Source organism: Ictidomys tridecemlineatus, chromosome 10 (assembly GCF_052094955.1).
Source record: "Ictidomys tridecemlineatus isolate mIctTri1 chromosome 10, mIctTri1.hap1, whole genome shotgun sequence".
Classification (NCBI taxonomy): Eukaryota; Metazoa; Chordata; class Mammalia; order Rodentia; family Sciuridae; genus Ictidomys; species Ictidomys tridecemlineatus.
The window spans coordinates 139,095,403-139,114,373 of NC_135486.1; the positions used below are offsets into that span (position 1 = coordinate 139,095,403).

General features: G+C 41.8%; 1 protein-coding gene across 2 annotated transcripts in view; it reads left to right on the plus strand.

Annotated features, from left to right (window-relative positions):
* Nucleotides 1-1,400: 1,400 nt before the first annotated feature.
* Nucleotides 1,401-18,971, plus strand: part of Dnaja3 (DnaJ heat shock protein family (Hsp40) member A3) — a 31,189-nt gene continuing 13,618 nt past the window's right edge. Inside the window, exons 1-8 of one of the 2 annotated variants that reach the window (XM_005337731.5) lie at nucleotides 1,401-1,643; nucleotides 5,509-5,642; nucleotides 6,999-7,082; nucleotides 8,304-8,504; nucleotides 10,361-10,513; nucleotides 13,365-13,512; nucleotides 13,870-13,934; nucleotides 18,810-18,938. In XM_005337731.5, coding sequence (XP_005337788.1) covers nucleotides 1,433-1,643; nucleotides 5,509-5,642; nucleotides 6,999-7,082; nucleotides 8,304-8,504; nucleotides 10,361-10,513; nucleotides 13,365-13,512; nucleotides 13,870-13,934; nucleotides 18,810-18,938 — 1,125 coding nt within the window. In that variant the 5' untranslated portion in view covers nucleotides 1,401-1,432. The remainder of the gene's footprint in view (nucleotides 1,644-5,508; nucleotides 5,643-6,998; nucleotides 7,083-8,303; nucleotides 8,505-10,360; nucleotides 10,514-13,364; nucleotides 13,513-13,869; nucleotides 13,935-18,809; nucleotides 18,939-18,971) is intronic. The other variant, XM_013364052.4, reaches the window with a different exon arrangement.

The window sequence follows — 18,971 nt, forward strand, 5'->3', positions numbered from 1 at the left end:
GAAGGAAGGAAGGAAGGAAGGAAGGAAGGAAGGAAGGAAGAAAGAAAGAAAGATCCACATACACAAAACTATTCTGTACAATACTGGGGGTAGAGAGCAGGGGGAGCAGTGATCTTCCTAAACCCATTGATGAACCCTTAGGTTCCCTTCCTATTGCTTGGTGAGGTGATGGTCTTGGAAGAATGCAAGTTGAAACTTCCTTGCAACTTATCAGGCAGGTCTACCTTTCTAGCCTCCTGTCTATTTGCAAACCCTGACTTTAGGGTTTAAGCAAACACTTTTGCATCTCCGACATTAGATATTTAAATTCTTGCCCTTGTATTACTTTATCCCTACCAGATGCACTTTTTATCAAAGTCCAATTCAAACATTACCTCTCAGAAGGCCTTGACAGTTGAATCCAACTTCCCCAGAATGACTCCTTACCTGTATACACCTAGAATAGCTTTTAGTACACTGTTACTTGTATTACTTATCAAGGAGTACGCGTCTCTCTCTCTCTCTTTTTCTGGGAGAGGGGACTGGGGATTTAACGGGGCCACTTTACCAACCTCAGGACTCCCACGCTTTTTTTTTTTTTAAACTGGGAATTGAACCCAGGAGCGCTTAACTGCTGAGTCACATCCCAGTCCTTTTAATTTTTTGAGACAGGGCCTCGATAAATTGCAGAGGCTGGCCTTGAACTTGAGATCCTCCTGGTTCAACTTCCTGAGCCGTTGAGATTACAGGCGGGTGCCACCGCGCCCCGGCGGAGTCCGTCTCCAGTGAGGTTTGCTCTTCCAGGGCAGGGATGGTGTGACATTCATCTCCCTATCCCCAGCATTCTACAAAGTGCATAAAACCGCGGATGCACGAGACAATGGGTGTTCACAAGGTTTATTAAACTCATTTTGGGGGAGCTCGGCTATCATTCTGAATCATCAGCAAGTTCGCTACATTTTTGGAGAAGGCAACTATGCTTAGCAAGAGCAGAACTCTCGCAGTCCAGCTCGCAGGTTCTGGGAGGCGGGGCTGCCTGAGCGACCCACACGCTCAGAGACGCGAGCTTCAGGGTCAGCCGAAGGCAGCCGCGCGCTGCATGCTGGGATCCGCGCGACCTAAGGCCGCGTAGCCTGCAGGGACTTGTAGTTCCCCTCCTGGCCAGAATCCTCAGGCCAGTTACAATCGCTGCGCTCAGCCACGTTGCTCACAGGCAAAGTGCAGTCCTTGATCGTCCAGCACAAAATGACTGGATTCTCCTGGGCAAGTGTGCCTGACAGCATCTTCAAAGCAAAGCTCCAGCCGGCATGGGCTATCAGCAAGGCGAGCCAGGGAGGCTGCGCGTGCGCAACGCGTGCGTCCCTGCGTGCGCGTGGAGGCCCCGTCCCCGGAAGCGCCGTCCTGCGAGGCCTCCTTGAGCCGGCCGGCGCAGGCGCAGTGTCCCCGGGCCAAGATGGCGGCGCGGTGTTCCACACGCTGGTTTCTGGTAGCCGTGGGGAACCCGCGGCTGCTGGCTGCAGCGGGGAGAGGGGCCCGACCGCCGCGGGAGGGTGTGGTGGGGGCGTCTCTGGGCCGCAAGCTGAGCGTCCTCGCCTTCGCGCCTTCCTTGGGCGCTCGCGGCCCCCGGGCGCTGCTGACATTGAGACCCGGTGTCAGCCTCACAGGTGAGGTCAGGCTCCTGCGCTCGAATTGTGGCTCCAGGAACTAGCAATGAGTGACTCGCCTCGCTCCGGGTGAGGGGAGCAGGGTGGAGGTGTCTTCCGACTTGGGTGCGGAATTAGTGGGGAGACAGGCAAGTGGGAGGCAGAGAGGCCCCGGTGGCTCTCTATAGCCGTCTAGGGGGAAGAACTGCACGGAGTTCGGGGTGATGAACCGCCCCGAAGGCCATGAACCTTCACCTCTGTCAACATTTCTCGGCTCTGCGGCTCCCTTGCTCTATTCCTTCTGTATCTCTGCACCTTTTACTTGTAGGAGAAAGCAGGAGGCAACTGCCATTCGATGAGTGCTAGTCACTCAACAGCCCTGCAATATGCAGATCTTCATCCCCATTTTAACAACAGGCACTATCAGGAATTGACCCCGACCAAGATCGTGAAGTTAGTTGTCTCAAAGTTGTCATATCCATAGCTCATACCCTTCCCACCACATGATGTAAATTAAAGGACACGTTAATAGTCTTTTTTAAGAATATGTTCTTAAGAAGTTCTTTAGACAGTGATTGCAATAACACATTCTGACATATATGAGCACTTTACCATGTTTCCATCATATTGCCTTATTGATAAGCACTGTTACCATTCCATTTTATAGAAAAATTGAGGCTTAGATGCTAAACAACTTGTAGAAAGTCACAAAGCTAAAAAGCATTAGACTTTGATTTAAACCTAGCATCTTCTTAATTGCCAGAGATTACATCAAATTAATGTGTATTAAGACTTAAAGTGCTTAGCCATGATGTTTTCGTATGCTGTGCATTGGATGACTTCAGTTTTAGTGAAAGGGAAGGAGGGAAGCATTGAGCAACCTTTTATATTCTTGAATTATGATAGTTGTTTTGTGTCCTCTAGAATTTGGGAATTGTAAGTTATCTATAAATTTATAAGTAAGATTAAGGAACCTTGGCTGACTGGGATTTAGTGCATGCCTACAATCCCAGCAACTCTGGATCCTGAGGCAGGAGAATTGCAAGTTTGAGGCTATCCTGAGCAATTGAGCAAGACGCTGTCTTAAAATTAAAAAGTTAAAAAAAGTGGGCTGGGCATATAGCTTAGTGCTAAAATACTCCTGGGTTTGATGTTCAGTTCCCAGAAAAAGGAGGAGGAAAAAAGCTCTTACTGGAAAATTTAATAAGATAATTTCCTATTGGGGGCCAATTATGTACCAGTTACATAATAGGTAGTTACTAAAATATCAGGAATTGTGATTATGTTATGCAGCATTAAAAAAAAAAAAAAAAGCATGGGTTTTGAACAGACTTTCCTCCCGAAAAGTGTGTGACCTGGGTGTATTATTTAATCTCTTTGATCCTGTCTTAACTCTGAAAATTAATTCATAGGCAGATATTTGTTGAGGCTACCCTATGTCAGCCATCATTTCAGGCACTGGGAATGTAGCAGAGAACAAGAGATTGGGAGTGAGTTTAATCCAGTGAAGACATTTTAAAATTCTCTTCCTGTCGTATTCCTGGATGGAGCAGTAGTTTGTTCAGGTTTTTTGAGAATTATTTGAAAAAATGTCATGCTGTTTTCTCAGTATGAACAAAATGGTCATTTTTAGGGTTTTCTCACATTTATAATGTCAGGATTTTTTGTTGTTGTTGTTGTTGTTGTTCTTGTTTTGGGTACCAGGGATTTAACTCGGAGGCACTCGATCACAGGGTCACATCCCCAGCCCTTTTTTTGTATTTTATTTATGACAGGGTGTCACTGAGTTGCTTAGTGCCTCATCATTGCTGATGCTCTCGATCCCAATCCCCCTGCCTCAGCCTTCTGAGCCCCTGGGATTACAAGCATGTGCCACTGCACCCGGCTTAAACTCTTTAAATGATTGCTGATCATTGATGCATTTTGAACAGTGTTATCAAATTTGTAATAGAGAAATGTGATTTGTCTTTATCCATATGCAGTTTTGCATGTCTCCCATTCTAACTCTGCTGATGATGTTGAATCCATAGCTGCTTAGAATCTTTGCCACTTCTGGCCTTAGCCTTTGGCATTGGAAGGAGAAGCTGGAAATGGTTAAGGTAATCCCTTACTCTTGAGGAAAAGGGAAGAGGTTATAGGATCACTGAGAAACCAGTTCCAATGTCTCCTCAAGACTGACTGAAGGGGCTGGGGATGTGGCTCAAGCGGTAGCGCGCTCGCCTGGCATGCGTGCGGCCCGGGTTCGATCCTCAGCACCACATACAAACGAAGATGTTGTGTCAGCCGAGAACTAAGAAAAAATAAATAAATGTTAAAATTCTCTCTCTCTCTCTGTCCCCTTCTCTCTCTCACTCTCTCTTTAAAAAATAAAAATAAAAAAAAAAAAAAGACTGACTGAAGAGGGCTGGGGATGTGGCTCAAGCGGTAGCGCGCTCGCCTGGCATTCGTGCCGCCCGGCTTCGATCCTCAGCACCACATACCAACAAAGATGTTGTGTCTGCCGAGAACTGAAAAATAAATGTTAAAAATTCTCTCTCGCGCGCTCTCTCTCCTCTCACTCTCTTAAAAAAAAAAAAAAAAGACTGACTGAAGAGACAGTAACAGCCTCCTAACCTCTACTACTTTTATTGTCCGCTTTTCCCATTCTAGAAATATTGGATATAACAAAAACAGCTTTACTTCCTGTTTCTGATTTTATTCTGACCCTTCCTACTCATTCTTGTGTCTAATCATCCCGTCTCCTGACACTTTCCTGGATATTCTCAACTTTTCTGATTGCGTTTTTTCTTTCTTTCTTTCTTTTCTTTTTTTTTTTTTTAAACAGTACTGGAAATTGAACCCAAGGCCTTGCCCATGATGCTAGGCAAATGCTCTACCAGTGAACTACATCTCCATACCCCTGTTAATTTTATTTTAATTTATCTATCTATCCATCTATTTATTTATTTATTTTTGTAGTATTGGGGATTGAACCCCGGGCACTCTACTACTGAGCTACATCCCTAGCCTTTATTATTCTTTCTTTTTCTTTTCTTTCTTTTTTAAAAAATATTTTATTGTTGATGAACCTTTATTTATTTGTATGTGGTGCTGAGAATTAAACCCCAGTGCCTCATACATGCTAAGCAAGCACTCTACTACTGAGCCACAACCTCAGCCCTTTTTAAAAAAAATTTTGAGACATGGTCTTGCTAAAGTGCCAGAGTGACCTCTAATGTGTGCTCTTCCTGCACAACCTGTGTCACTAGAATTACAGGTGTATGCTACCTCTCTAGGCTCCTATTAATTTTAAGTAGTCTCCCAAATCTCCTTCAAAATCTAATTTCTTGTTAATACTTGCAGTAACTCCCTATTGCCCTCAGGATAAGGCCCTCTGCTTATTCCTGGACCTCATTAATTATCTCCTAACCACCACTGTATGTCATCACTCACCGCAACCCAGAGTCTCTGGTTTAGTTACATCATGGTCCTATAGTCTACATGAATGAGGTCCTTACCATTTACTCCCAGCCCCCACGCCCTTCTATTGATTGAAGCCAGGGCCTCAGGCATGGTAGGCAAATGCTCTACCACTGAACCACATCCACAGCCTTCTAAATCCCTTCTTAATCATCTCCCAGAGGTAGCTCTTTATCTGGGATCTTTAGTATTTCTCTAATGGTGTTATGAGATTACACCAATGTTATAATTCATCAGAATCAACCACACTCAGTACTCTGATATTGTATGAATTTATTTTAACCCACTGGCTTTGTCCATTTTTTAATATACTGCCTTTTTCTCTAGTGGGCTTGGATGGGGACAAGCTGGTATCTCCAGTCTTGTTCTTTCACAGGTGTGTGCTGTCTGACTCACATTCCGAGAGTAATTTTCTTTTCCTTTTCAGGAGTAAAAAGTTACCCTTTTGTTTGTACTGCCTACTTCCACACAAACACCCCTTTGGCCAAAGAAGATTATTACCAGATACTAGGAGTGCCCCGCAATGCCAGCCAGAAAGAGATCAAGAAAGCTTATTACCAGGTCTGTATGTCAGTCTGTTTTATCAGCTGGTACAGTGTTTAGGCTACATGGATGGGTTATGTGAATCTGTTGGTGTGATGTAGTGGACTTTGCTGGATGCATTCTTCAGTGTATGGTACTGTAGTGATTAGTGCTTTAGAAAAAAAGAGTCCAAATTAAGTTCTTTTCCAGAGGCTATTAGTGTAGTTCAGTGGTAGAGTGTGCTTAGCGTGCTTGAAGCTCTGGGTTCAATTGCTAGTTCTAAAATATAAAACTCGTTTGCATGTATAAACATGTAACAATGAGTGTCTATATATATATATATATATATATATATATGATTAAATTGTACCAGTAAAAAATTAAAATAAAAAAATTTAAATATTTTCTCAATTGTTAATAGACTTTAGTTTAATTAATTTATTTATATGCGGTGCTGAGAACTGAATCCAATGCCTCACATATGGTAGGCAAGCATTCTACCACTGAGGTACAACCCCAGCCCTAAAATAAAAAAGATTTTTTAGGGCCAATTCTGTAATTTAATTTATTCTGAGCTTTCTGAATTAGCAGGTATACTTATCTAAGTTTTAGGTAAACATTTTTTACATTCAGATAAAACAGTTTATGGGTTTTAAGAATTATTTCCTTTCTTAACACAGAAAATGTGAAATTCTATTGTTGAGTTCCAGACTCTTGGTTTGGTCTTATCAATAAAATAAAAGCTAGGAGTTCAATGTGGGATTAACATCTTTTCTCTTTCTTTTTGATGGTACTAGGACCAAACCCAGGGCCTCATGCGTGTTAGGCAAGCACTTTACCACTGAGCTACACCCCCAGCCCTTTTTTTGCTTTATTGTGAGTCAGAGTCTCACTAAGTTGTCCAGGATGGCCTTAAACTTGTGATCCTTCTGCCTCAGCTTTCCAAGTAGCTGGGATTACAGGCATGCACCACTATGTCTATCATAAATACACTTTTTGGCACTTTGTTTTCACAATGGTGCCCAAGTTCTAAAGAACTAGTTAATAATTTTTGGTAGAGATGTGTTGTGGTTGAAAATGTGTACATTTATTGCATTGAAAAAATGTTTTAAATCTTGTTTTAAAAATTGCTGTTAGTTGATATATATATATATATATATATATATATATATATATTTTTTTTTTTTTTTTTTTTTATGGTAACAAGGATTAAATCTAGGGGCACTTAACCACTGAGCTACATCCCCAGTGTGCCTCCTGAGCCACTGGGATTACAGGCGTGTGCTACCATGCCCAGCACTTGATAAGTCTTTAGAGTTATCAAGTGTCTCATATTTGGGTTCTGTTTTAATAACCATCTCATGTTTGTATTAATTTACATTTTTTTTCTCTTAGCTTGCGAAAAAGTACCACCCAGACACAAATAAAGATGATCCCAAAGCCAAGGAGAAATTCTCCCAGCTGGCAGAAGCCTATGAGGTAATATGACTAGTGTGCATGTGGTCACTGTTGTTCAGCTGTGTGAATCAGAGTTTGCTTTGGTACACAGGACAGCCTGTAGTGTCATATGGTCCAGTGTGAAGGCTGTGACCCTACACTAAATCACTTTGTCATGTATATTAATGTGTATTAATGATAAAACAAAGAATGGGGTTCAATAATCCAAATTAATAAAGCTTCCCAGGCAATTTATATTTGCAGCTAAATTTGGGACCTCCCAGTTGGATTAATTCAGCCCTTGTTTGATGACTCTCCTACTTAGGACATCTTCTTAGGGTTGGTGGAAGACCATTATTGCCATGCAAGAACTAGAAATGTAATCAGAGGGCACAGCATACACCTGTGAGGCGGGCATCACCCAAGTAGAATTCTACTGGATAGTGTCTCTTCTCCCCAGACTTTGACCATCCTAAAGGGGTTCTGAACATGTGGTTTCATATATCCACAGAAGTAGACATCCTTATATAAAAGCAGCCTCAGCTCAGTGAGTAATCAACTACATTTAATGTGTGTTAGTCAGGATTTCCCAGAGAAACAGAAACAATATAGTATGTAAAGTTTATAAGAGGGGATTTATTACATGATCAGGGCCTGAATAACTACACAGTGGCTATCTTCAGCCAAGGAAGCTGGTAGCTGCTCAGTCCAGAAGCCAGAAGAGAGAAAGAGAAAGTGAATACTCCATTTTTTCCCCACCCCTCCATAGTGGCGCTTCCCTCCAAAGAGCTTTGTGCTAATATAGCAGTCAGAATAGTCCTCAGAAGGCATGCTTAAATGATGCACTCTCTGTCCTGTCGCTCTTCCTCCTGTTTCTGTCCTGTAGGATAAAGGGTAGGAAGCTTAAGGTCTCTACCAGGGTGTCTCCTGAGAAGAGAGGTGCAGTATTAATCTGAAGCTTCAGGATGCCTAAGAGGTTCTGTGAAGATGAATACAGGCATTTTAACAGTGTGGCCACCCCTGGGGCTTTTCATAAGACACTTGAAAGTACTTCAGGCTTCACATGTAGAGTCCCATGCAGTCATCTCTCTCCTCTTCTAGGAGCTGAAGTTGCAGTCTGTCCCCCCATCCAGAGAACTTCAAAGAATATTTTGGCACATGGAGCCCTTTAGCCTTGTGACTGCTTTCCTTGGTGGAGCTCTTATCTGTGTTCCCATGCCTCCACAGACCCAGAAATGCTGCTTGCTCTGCCTCTCCTTGTAGGTGTTGAGTGACGAGGTGAAGCGGAAGCAGTATGATGCCTATGGCTCTGCTGGCTTTGATGCTGGGGCCAGCAGTTCCGGGCAGAGCTACTGGAGGGGAGGTCCTTCCGTTGACCCTGAGGAGCTGTTCAGGAAGATCTTCGGGGAATTCTCATCATCTTCCTTTGGAGATTTCCAGAGTGTATTTGATCAGCCTCAGGAAGTAAGTTCCTTACTTTGAAGGATTATTCCAATTTTAGGCTTTTAAAGTGTGACATAAATTTTTATCACTTTATTTCTTAGAAAGGCAAAGCAACCTAAGTGAAATGATCTTGAGGCAGCTATTTGACAGAAAATAATTCCAGCATTTGAAAAACCCTGTAGGTAGCAATGAATAGCACCCACCAGGTTTTGACTAGGTTCTGTTTTTTTTTTCCTGATGCTGGGGATGGAACCTTGTGGAGGTGCTGTATCACTAAGCATCTCTAGCCTTTTTAAATTTATTTTTTAATTTATATATTATTTAGGGAATTTTTTTTTTTTTTTTTTGGTGCCAGCAACTGAGCACAGGGGTGCTTTATCACTGAGCCACATCCCCATTTTTACTTTTTATTTTGAGATAGGGTTTCACTTAGTTGCTTAGGGGCTCACTAAGTTGCTAAGCTGGTTTTGAACTCATGATCATCCTGCCTCAGCCTCCCTAGCAGCTGGGAATACAAGTGTGTGCCACCATGCCCAGCTATCTATTTATTTAGAGTATGTATGTATGTATTTTAATATTTTGTTGTTGTTGTTGTAGATGGACATAATACCTTCATTTTGTTTATGTGGTGCTGGGATCGAACCCAGGGCCTCACACATGCTTGGCAAGTGCTCTTACTGCTGAGCCACAACCCTGGCTTGTATTAATATATTTTTTATACTGGGAATTGAACCCAGGGGCTCTCTTGCATTGAGTTGCATCTCCGGACCTTTTTATTTTTTATTTTAAGATGGGGCTAAGTTGCTTAGGGCCTCGCCATGTTGCTGAGGCTGACCTCAAATTTGAAGTCCTCCTGTCAGCCTCCTTAGTAGTTGGGATTACAGGCGTATGCCACTGTGCCTAGCTTGACATTGGGTCATGCTAAATTCCTGAGGCTAGGCTTGAGTTTACAATCCTCCTACCTAACATTCCTGAGAGACTGGAATTATAGGCATGTACCACTATGCCTGATTATTTTTGTTATATTCTCAACAATTGCTTAATCAGGCAGCACCTAAGACCATCAGGGGCCATCATTTGGGTGTGTTTTATGTGGAGTCTGCCACATTATTCTAAGGGAGCTCAGTTCACAAAGGAGACTGCTGTTTCTCCTTTTCATATTTATGTCTTAATTGTTACAGTTGAAGATGTAGGAGAAATGTTTAATGATCTAAGTTATGATTATGTATTATTTCATCTTTTTTTAAGTGCTGTTAGTCAGTTCTCCATTACTGTTACAAAATACCTGAGACAATAAATTTTTAAAAAAGGAAAGGTTTGTTTTGGTTCATGTTTTCAAAGTTTTCAGCCTATGAACAGTTGGCCCTATTGTTTTTGGGCTGTGGTGAGGCAGCATATTATGGTAGGGAGTACATGGTAGAGCAAAATTGTTCACCTCATGTTTCCTGGGGAAAAAAGAGGAAGAGACCTGTGGCCTGCCTTTCCTTTGAGGGCATGCCCCGCTGATCTAAAATCTCCATACCTCTTAGAGGTTATACCACCTTTCAGTAGTGCCAGCTTAGAGACCAAGGCTTTAGCATAAGGGCCTTTGGGGGATATTCAAGATGCAAACTGTCGTAATTATTTTCTGTGAACATTTTCAGTTTGTTGAAAAGTGTATTTTCACTTAAATTAAGACATACTTAAAAATCCTAAGGCCTTGGGAAGGATCTGATGAGTGATTCCTACCTGTTCTTACCTGGCAGTATACAAGTGTAACATAGCAGTTAAAGGGTAACCACAAGTGCTGACCAGTGGCCTCGTGTCCTCCTATAGCAGAGCATCACTTTGGTCATTGGGAAGCAGAGCATTAACAGGTCATGCCTTGATTTCTTTAGTACATCATGGAGTTAACCTTCAATCAGGCTGCCAAGGGTGTCAACAAGGAGTTCACTGTGAACATCATGGACACCTGTGAGCGCTGCGACGGAAAAGGGAATGAGCCTGGAACCAAGGTGCAGCATTGTCACTACTGCGGGGGCTCTGGCATGGTAAGATGTCTGAGAGGACCCCCCCACACCGACCCCGTGGTCTCCCACCTTTTGCCCATTCACCCTGTTTGTTTGTTTGTTGTTGTTGTTTGTTTTGTTTTGTTTTGGGGATTGAACTCAGGTGCATTCTACTATTCTAACACTGTGCTGTACCCTGCCCTTTTTTAATTTTTTATTTTGAGACAAGGTCTCACTAAGTTGCTTAGGGCCTCACTAAGTTGCTGAGGCTGGCCTTGAACTTGTGATCCTCCTGCTTAAGCCTCCAGAGTCACTGGGATTACGGGGCTGCACCACCAAGCCTGGCTCACCTGTGTTAAACATTTTGTTCCATTTGCTTTTTCACTTCTGATGGGTTCCTTTTCATTCTTTGGTTGTGTCTCTGTCACTGTCCTACTCGAAGACTATTTGAAAGTGAGCCGTATTTTTCTCTCTCTTGGGGGGAGGGGCCTGGGGATTGAACCTGGGGGCCTAACTACTGAGCCACATCCCTAGCCCCTTTTTATTTTGAGAAAGGGTCTTGCTAAGTTGCTTAGGCTCTCACTAAGTTGCTGAGGCTGGCTTTCAGTTTGTGATCCTTCTGCCTCAGCCTCCTCAGATGCTGGGGTTACTGGCCTGTGCTGACTCACTGGGCTAGCTAAAAGACATTATATCTCTTGATTCCTAAGTATTTTAGTGTAGTATTTCAGTATGTATGGTGTGTTCTTAACAAAAACATTCTCTTAAATAACCACAGTACAATTTTCTCAATCAGGTAACTTCATGTTAATACCATATCATTATCTGTATGTTTTCAAGTTTTTGCAGGTGTCCTTATGTCTGAAGCATTTGACTATAATATCTTTAGTCTCTAATCTGGAACTATTTCTCAGTCTGCTCTTTTTTTCTTTGACCTTGACTTTTTTGAAGATTATAAGCCAGTTGTTTAATAGAATGTACTTTGATTTGGATTCTTGATAAGATTCAGATTGTGGGGCTGGGGTTTGTGGCTCAGTGGTAGAGCACTTGCCTAGCATGTGTGAGGCACTGGATTCCATCCTCAGCACCACATAAAAATAAATAAATTAAATAAAGGTATCCTGTCCATCTACAACTAAAAAATATTTAAGGAAAAAATAAGATTCAGATTGCTTTGGGTAGAAACCCCACAGAGGCAATTTATCTTTTTCAGTGGATCATATGAGTAGTTTTAGGTGTCAGTTTGTCTCATACTGATGACATTACACATGTTCATGATTACTTTGTTAAAATAGTGTTTATCAGGTTCTTTAAAGTTACTATTCTTTCTTTTGAAATTAATAAATGTTATGATGAAATACCCTGAGACTATAAGTATCATATTCCTCATCAAACTTACCCATTGATTTTTGCATCCCTTGATCATTCTCAATCACACATGACTATCATGGTTGCTAAATGACAAGTTTTCTAATTCTGTTAACCTGTCTGCATTCTACTGGATGGAAGAACTAATTTTCTTCCAGTTACCTGTTTGTTTATATCAGTATGAAGTCAGGGATGCTTATTTTATTCACTGTGTTATAATCAGCAGTTTCTTTGCTGTTCAACTTATCCCTAACTTGGCCTGTGCCAGGTCCCTTCCATCTGACTGTTGTGTCCTTTTGACATGTTCCAACCATACTTTCAGCACTTCCTTATCTTCCACAAGGCAGAGTATTCCAGGCTGAACTTGTTCTCTCCCTGCTACACCCTTTGAGTCAGGTATTACCTGTAGCTGTGGTACCTGTTAGTGTCTAGTGGGACATGAAAACCAACGTCTGTATCCCCCTTATGCTCGTGGTCCCTGGAGTGACACTACTTCTAAACTTTCTCAGCCGACTGAGCTAGGAAATCAATGTGTGTGTCACTTGTAGATACGTATATATATCTGTTCACATGTATACATATATGTGTACACACATGCATGCATTGACATCTGTCAAAAACCAAGAGTTCAAGTGAGAGTTTCACCTTTTTTTCTGTAACAGATATCTAGCTGCTATTATCCTCAATATGTTTTCCTTGTTGGGCAAGGTGGTGCAGCCCTTTAATCCCAGCAACTCAGGAGGCTGATGCAAGAGGAATGAAAGTTTGAGAAACTCAGTGAGACTTTGCCTCAAAGAAAAAAAAAGGACTGGGGATTGTAGCTCAGTGGTGGAGTGCCCCTGGATTCATTCCCTAGGACCTATATTTTATTTTATTTTTATAAATATTCATTTTTAAAAAAAATCTTCAGTTTTATAGCACTAAAGTAGTTTTAGAATTGTTAACCCATACCATGTGGAAAGCATTCCTATTAACAGACATTCAATATTTACAGAGTTCCTGGAGCTGAAAGGTAGTGTAACTAGTGGGGAAATAATATCTTTAAATGTGTTGCTGAGCTTTAGGGGTTCAGATAGAAAGAAGCAAGTATCTCATTATTTAGATCACATCAACATATCAGTATTCAAGAGTTCAGAAGTCAGTGTTATAGAAAATCAGGCTGGCAGTGAGCCCCCATGTCTGTTTTCTTAGGCAGTATGTTTTAGGGCACATGTGTACACAAAGAAGAAGCCTTTAGTCAAACGTTTTTCTCATGCATCAGTTTGCTTGCATATTTAAGGGTACCATTTTTGTTGTGGTAGCACATACCTGTAATCCCAGTGGCTTAGGAGGCTGAGACAGGTGGATCACAAGTTCAAAGACAGCCTCAGAAAGTGAGGCACTAAGCAACTCAGTGACACCCCATCTCTAAATAAAATACAAAATAGGTCTGTGGATTTGGTTCAATGGTCGAGATACCCTGAGTTCAATCCCCATTATCTCCCCCGTCCTCCCAAAAAAATACGATTTTCCCTCTCCTTTTTGTCAGGAAACCATCAATACAGGCCCTTTTGTGATGCGTTCCACCTGTCGGAGATGCGGTGGCAGGGGCTCCATCATCACAACTCCCTGTGTGATCTGCAGAGGAGCAGGACAAGCCAAGCAGAAAAAGCGAGTAGTGATCCCTGTGCCTGCAGGTAGGTACCCAGGCCCCCAATGCCCAGGAAAGGGCAAAGGCCACTGTGCCCTGTGTGTTTGACTATTGCCAGAAGCTGGAGGGCTTTAGGGCTCCAGGCTGGAGAAGGAACTAGAATCTCCGAGACTATTTCCCCTTGCGTCACTTATCCTTGAAATGTGCTTGTTCTGTTCCCACCTGGTAGGAGAGCAACTCCCATCCCACCATTTTCTCTCTGCTGTCCCGTCTTTAGTTGAGACCAGCATTAACAAGAAACAGGAATGAGCAAGGAAGCCTATGGCTAATTATTGGATCTTGGTTGGGAAGTGCTGTGGGGTGTTCCACCATAACTGTTCTCTTTGGAAATTTGTTCTTCTAGGAGTCGAGGATGGCCAAACTGTGAGGATGCCTGTGGGAAAACGAGAAATTTTTGTCACATTCAGGGTAGGTGCTGGCCTGCACAGCCTCTGTTAGGACTCTGCTCTGTAGCTACAGGTGTAACCAAAGCTACTTGTTGGTATGAGGTAGGAGCTTTGTGGCATATCTCTTGCTGTTGCATTTTTTTTTTCTTTTTATAGTACTTGGGTTCAATCCTGCAGCCTTGTACATGGTATGCAAGTACTCAACCACTGAGCTACAACCCTAGTCCTTTTATTTTGAGGCAGTCTTGCTATGTTGCCCAGGTTGACTTCAAACGTGTGCTTCTCCTGCCTTAGCCTCCTGAGTAGCTGGAATTATAGGTGTGTGCCACTGTGTTTGACTTGCTGTTATGTTTCTTTTCTTTTTTCCTTTTTTTTTTTCTTTTTTTTTTTTTTTTTTTTTTTGATATCAAAGATTGAACCCAGGGATGCTTAGCCACTAAGCCCCATCCCCAGCACTTTTTTTATATTTTACTAAAGACAGGGTCTTGCAGAGTATCTTAGGGCCTCATGAAGTTGCTGAGGCTGGCTTTGAACTCACAATCCTCCTGCCTCAGCCTCCCAAGTCACAGGAATTACAGGTGTGTGCCACTGCCCCTGGTATTTGATGTTTATTTCTAAAGGGAAGAAGGGCCACGTCAACATGATTATTAACTGTCTTGCTCTTCAGGTTTTGTGCTTAGTGTGAAGAGAATAAAACTTTCTCATGAAGTTTAAAAGTTAGAAACATAAAACAAAAAAAATAGACCACCTCCATGTGTTGTTTTTTTTTAACACAATATCTTTAGATATTGTGTTGAGGATCTATCTCAGTGCCTCTCACTTGCTAGGCAAGTGTTCTATCACTGAGCCACAACCCCAGCCCACCATGTGTTTTTATTCACATATCATATTGTTGATAGGAATGGCAAAAGCCATCTATCTGTCTATTTATTTATTTATTAGTACTAGATATTGAACTCAAGGATACTCTTTACTGAGGTAAATTCCCAACCTTTTTTAATTTTTATTTTGAGACAGGTTCTAAGTTGCATAGGGTCTTGCTAAGTTGCTGAGTCTGTACTTAAACTTGCAATTCTGTGCCTCAGCCTCCCCAGTTGCTAGGATTACAGGCATGCGACACTGCCCTTAGTACAGTATGGTTTTTTCCTTCTTTTCTTTTTTTTTTTAATCTTTTCTCATTCATCCATTTATTTACTTACTTACTTCTTTTGTGTGGTGCTGAGGTTCGAACCCAGTGCCTCACGCATGCGAAGCAAGTGCTCAACCACTGAGCCACAACTCCAGCCTCCCCCTTTTTTTTCTTTTTTTAATTTTTTAAGTTGTCAATGAATTAAACAGATACCTCTCAAAAGAAGAAATACAAATGGGGGCCGGGATTATGGCTCAGTGGTAAAGCAGTTGCCTAGCATGCATGAGGCACTGGGTTCAATCCCCAGAACCACATAAAAACAAATAAAATAAAGGTATTGTGTCCATCCACAACTAAATATATATATATATATATATATATGAAGAAGAAGAAATACAAATGGCCAACAAATACGTGAAACAATGTTCAATATCATTAGCAATTAGGAAAATGCAGTGCTGAGAATCGAACCCGGTGCCTCACACATGCTAGGCAAGCACTCTACCGCTGAGCTATGACTCCAGCCCTTTTTTAAATTTTTAAATTTTTTTCATATTTTTATTGGTGCATTATAATTGTGCATAATGATGGGATTTGTTGTTACATGTATACAACATAACAGTATGATCAGTTGTCAGCACTTTCCTTCTCCCTCCTCATATCTATTGATCTCCCTTTGATTTTCATGAGATCCTGCCACCTTTCTTTTCCTTTTTCCTTTTTCCTTTCTAGCTTCCACATATGGTAAAAAACATATGTTGTTTGGTTTATGTTGCTTAACATAATGTTCTCAAGTTTTATCCATTTTCCAGCAAATGACATAATTTAATTTTTCTTTAAGTGTGAATAAAACTGTCGTGTATATATACTGCATTTTCTTTATCCATTTATCCATTGATGAGTACATAGTCTGGTTCCATAGTTGGACTATTGTCATTTGTGCTTTTTAAACACGGGTATGCATGTATCTTTGTGGTTTGATGACTTTAATTCTTTATGATAAATATAAAGGAGGGGTGTACCTGGGTCATATGGTGGTTCCATGCCTAGTCTTTTGGAGAACCTCCATACTGATTTCCATAGTGATTGTACTAATATACAATCCCGACACCAGTGTAAAAGTGTTCTTATTCTCCATGTCCTATCCAGCATTTTTGTTTGTATTCTTGATGACTGCCATTCTCACTTGTGTGAGATGAAATCTCAGTGTAATTTTGATTTGCATTTTCCTAATTGCTAATGATATTGAACATTGTTTCATGTATTTGTTGGCCATTTGTATTTCTTCTTTTATATATATATAAAATATTTTATATTTATGTACATGCTAAGCAAGTGCTCTACCACTGAGCCATAATCCCAGCCCCCGTTTGTATTTCTTCTTTTGAGAAGTGTCTGTTTAATTCATTTGACCATTTAGTATGGTTTTAATTAGTTAATTATGGTGTGGCATAAGAAATTAAACCCAAGGCTTCACTAGGCACATGCTCTGCCACTGAGCTGTATCCCCACCCCCAAGGTACAGTTTTACGTACTGTTACATATGTGGGCATGCTGTGGTTTTCTCAGGTAAAGAAACATTTAAAGAAAGTAATACCTTTATCACTAATCACATTCCTAAATATGGACCTCAGAAAACAACATGCAAATGTAGCAGATGATGGTCTTGTTTGCATAGGAAGACACTTGCTGTCATTAAATCAGAGAATGGACACTGCACCCTGCTGTGTCACAGAGATACTACTGAGCCCTCCAGAGGAGAGAATGAGAGTCACAAGTGACCATAAGATGCCTCGTTACCCATGACAGGGAAGCAGGTCCCAATAGCCTGGGGAACACAGGATATAGAGTTTTCAAGACAAGACAGATTATATTTATTTAGGACATGGAAATGCACAGCAGAAGTAAACACATGCTGGCTGTTATGGCAGTTCCAAATTAGGTTATTGGTTTAGTGAGGAGCAGCGACTATTTGATTTCATTTGTCATGTTTTGTTCTCAGAGCCAGGTTGTGAGTGCACTGTTTGCTGTATTATTTGTTTTTCCTTTTTCTAGTTGTATTTCATAATTTAAAACAAAGGCAGTCAGGCATGGTGCTGCATGCCTATACTGCCAGCTATTGAAGTAGGACAGGGCAGAAGGATTGCTTAAGGCTGAGTGTTTGGGGCCAGCCTGGCAACATGGTGAGACTCTGTCTCAAAAAAAAGGAACTGGGGAGCTGGGATTGTGGCTCAGCGGTAGAGCGCTTGCCTCGAACGTGCGAGACCCTGGGTTCGATCCTCAGCACCACATTAAAAAAAAATAAAAATAAACAAGTGAAATAAAAAAGGACAGGGGATGTAGCTCAGTTGGTAGAGTGTTTGCCTCCATGCACAAGGCCCTGGGTTGAATCCCCAGCAGGAAAAACAAAAAAACAGGCTGGGCCTGGTGATGCGTGCCTGTAATCCTAGCAGCTTGGGAGGCTGAGGCAGGAAGATTGCGATTTCAAAGCCAGCCTTAGCAAAAGCAAGGCACAAAGCAATTCAATGAGACCCTGTCTCTAAATAAAATAGAGAACAGGACTAAGGATGTGGCTCAGTGGTCAAGTGCCCCTGAGTTCAATCCCCGGTACTCCCGCAAAAAAACAACAATAAAAGCACACTAGCATATGCAAAGCCCTAGGTTTAATCTTCAGCACCACAGAAAAGAAAAACAAGTAAAAATAATGTAAAGGGTAAATCTTTTAGACTATGAAATCAAAGATGAAGGCAGAAAGCTGGAAGCCAGTGTGTAAAAAAAAAAAAGTTTGGTATAGAATTCAGCTTGTGGGGCTGGGGATGTGGCTCAAGCGGTGGCGCGCTCGCCTGGCATGCGTGCGGCCCGGGTTCGATCCTCAGCACCACATGTCAACAAAGATGTTGTGTCTGCCAATAAATAAATAAATAAATTCTCTCTCTCTCTCTCTCTCTCTCTCTCTCTCTCTCTCCTCTCTAAAAAAAAAAAAAAAAAAAGAATTCAGCTTGTATTCCTATCTAATAATAGAGGGAAAGAAGAGAATAAGGAATCATTGCCAGGTGTGGTGGCACATACCTGATATCTCAGGCACATACCTGGGAGGCAAAGGTGGGAGGATCACGAGTTGAGGCCAGCCCAGCAACTTAGGGAAACCTATCTCATAATAAAAAATAAAAAGGGCTGGGATGTAGTCAGTGGTAGAGCGACCCGGTGTTCAATGCCCAGTGCTGCAAGCTAAAAAAAAAAAAAAAAAGACACTATTGATGGCAGAGAATGTCTTTGAGATGCGAGATGGTATTTATAAAATGGAATCAACTCTAGTGCTGCCAGTCTGTCTCGGAGGCAGCATTTATCAAGTTATTTTCACCTTTATGTATTAGTCTGTATTTCTCCATACCATTTTAAAAAATGTTCAAAAAGCAACCTCATGGGCTGGGGTTGTGTCTCAGTAGTAGAGCACTTGTCTAGCATGTGTGAGGCCCTGGGATCAATCCTCAGCATCACATTAAATAAATAAACTAATAAATGGATAAAATGAAGTTTAAAAAAAGCCAACCTCATGTTCTTATTTCCCTTCACAATGAAACAATGGACTAAGGAAGTTCAGATGTTCCCCTACCATGTGTGATTGTAGAGGTTGGGGTCTGCAGCATTGTTGAGTGCAGGTCTTTCTCTTGATATTGTACTATAAGTGCAGGGTCTGTGAGACATGGCTGATGTCTAGCCTCGGGCAGGATTTCTTCAGTGGTCACCTCATCTTGTGTTTGGCCTTAGGTGCAGAAGAGCCCTGTGTTCCGGAGGGACGGCGCAGACATCCACTCTGATCTCTTTATTTCTATAGCTCAAGCTATTCTTGGGGGGACTGCCAGAGCCCAGGGCCTATATGAGACAATCAATGTGACGGTAAGATGATACAGAGATGTCTTTGCCATGGTA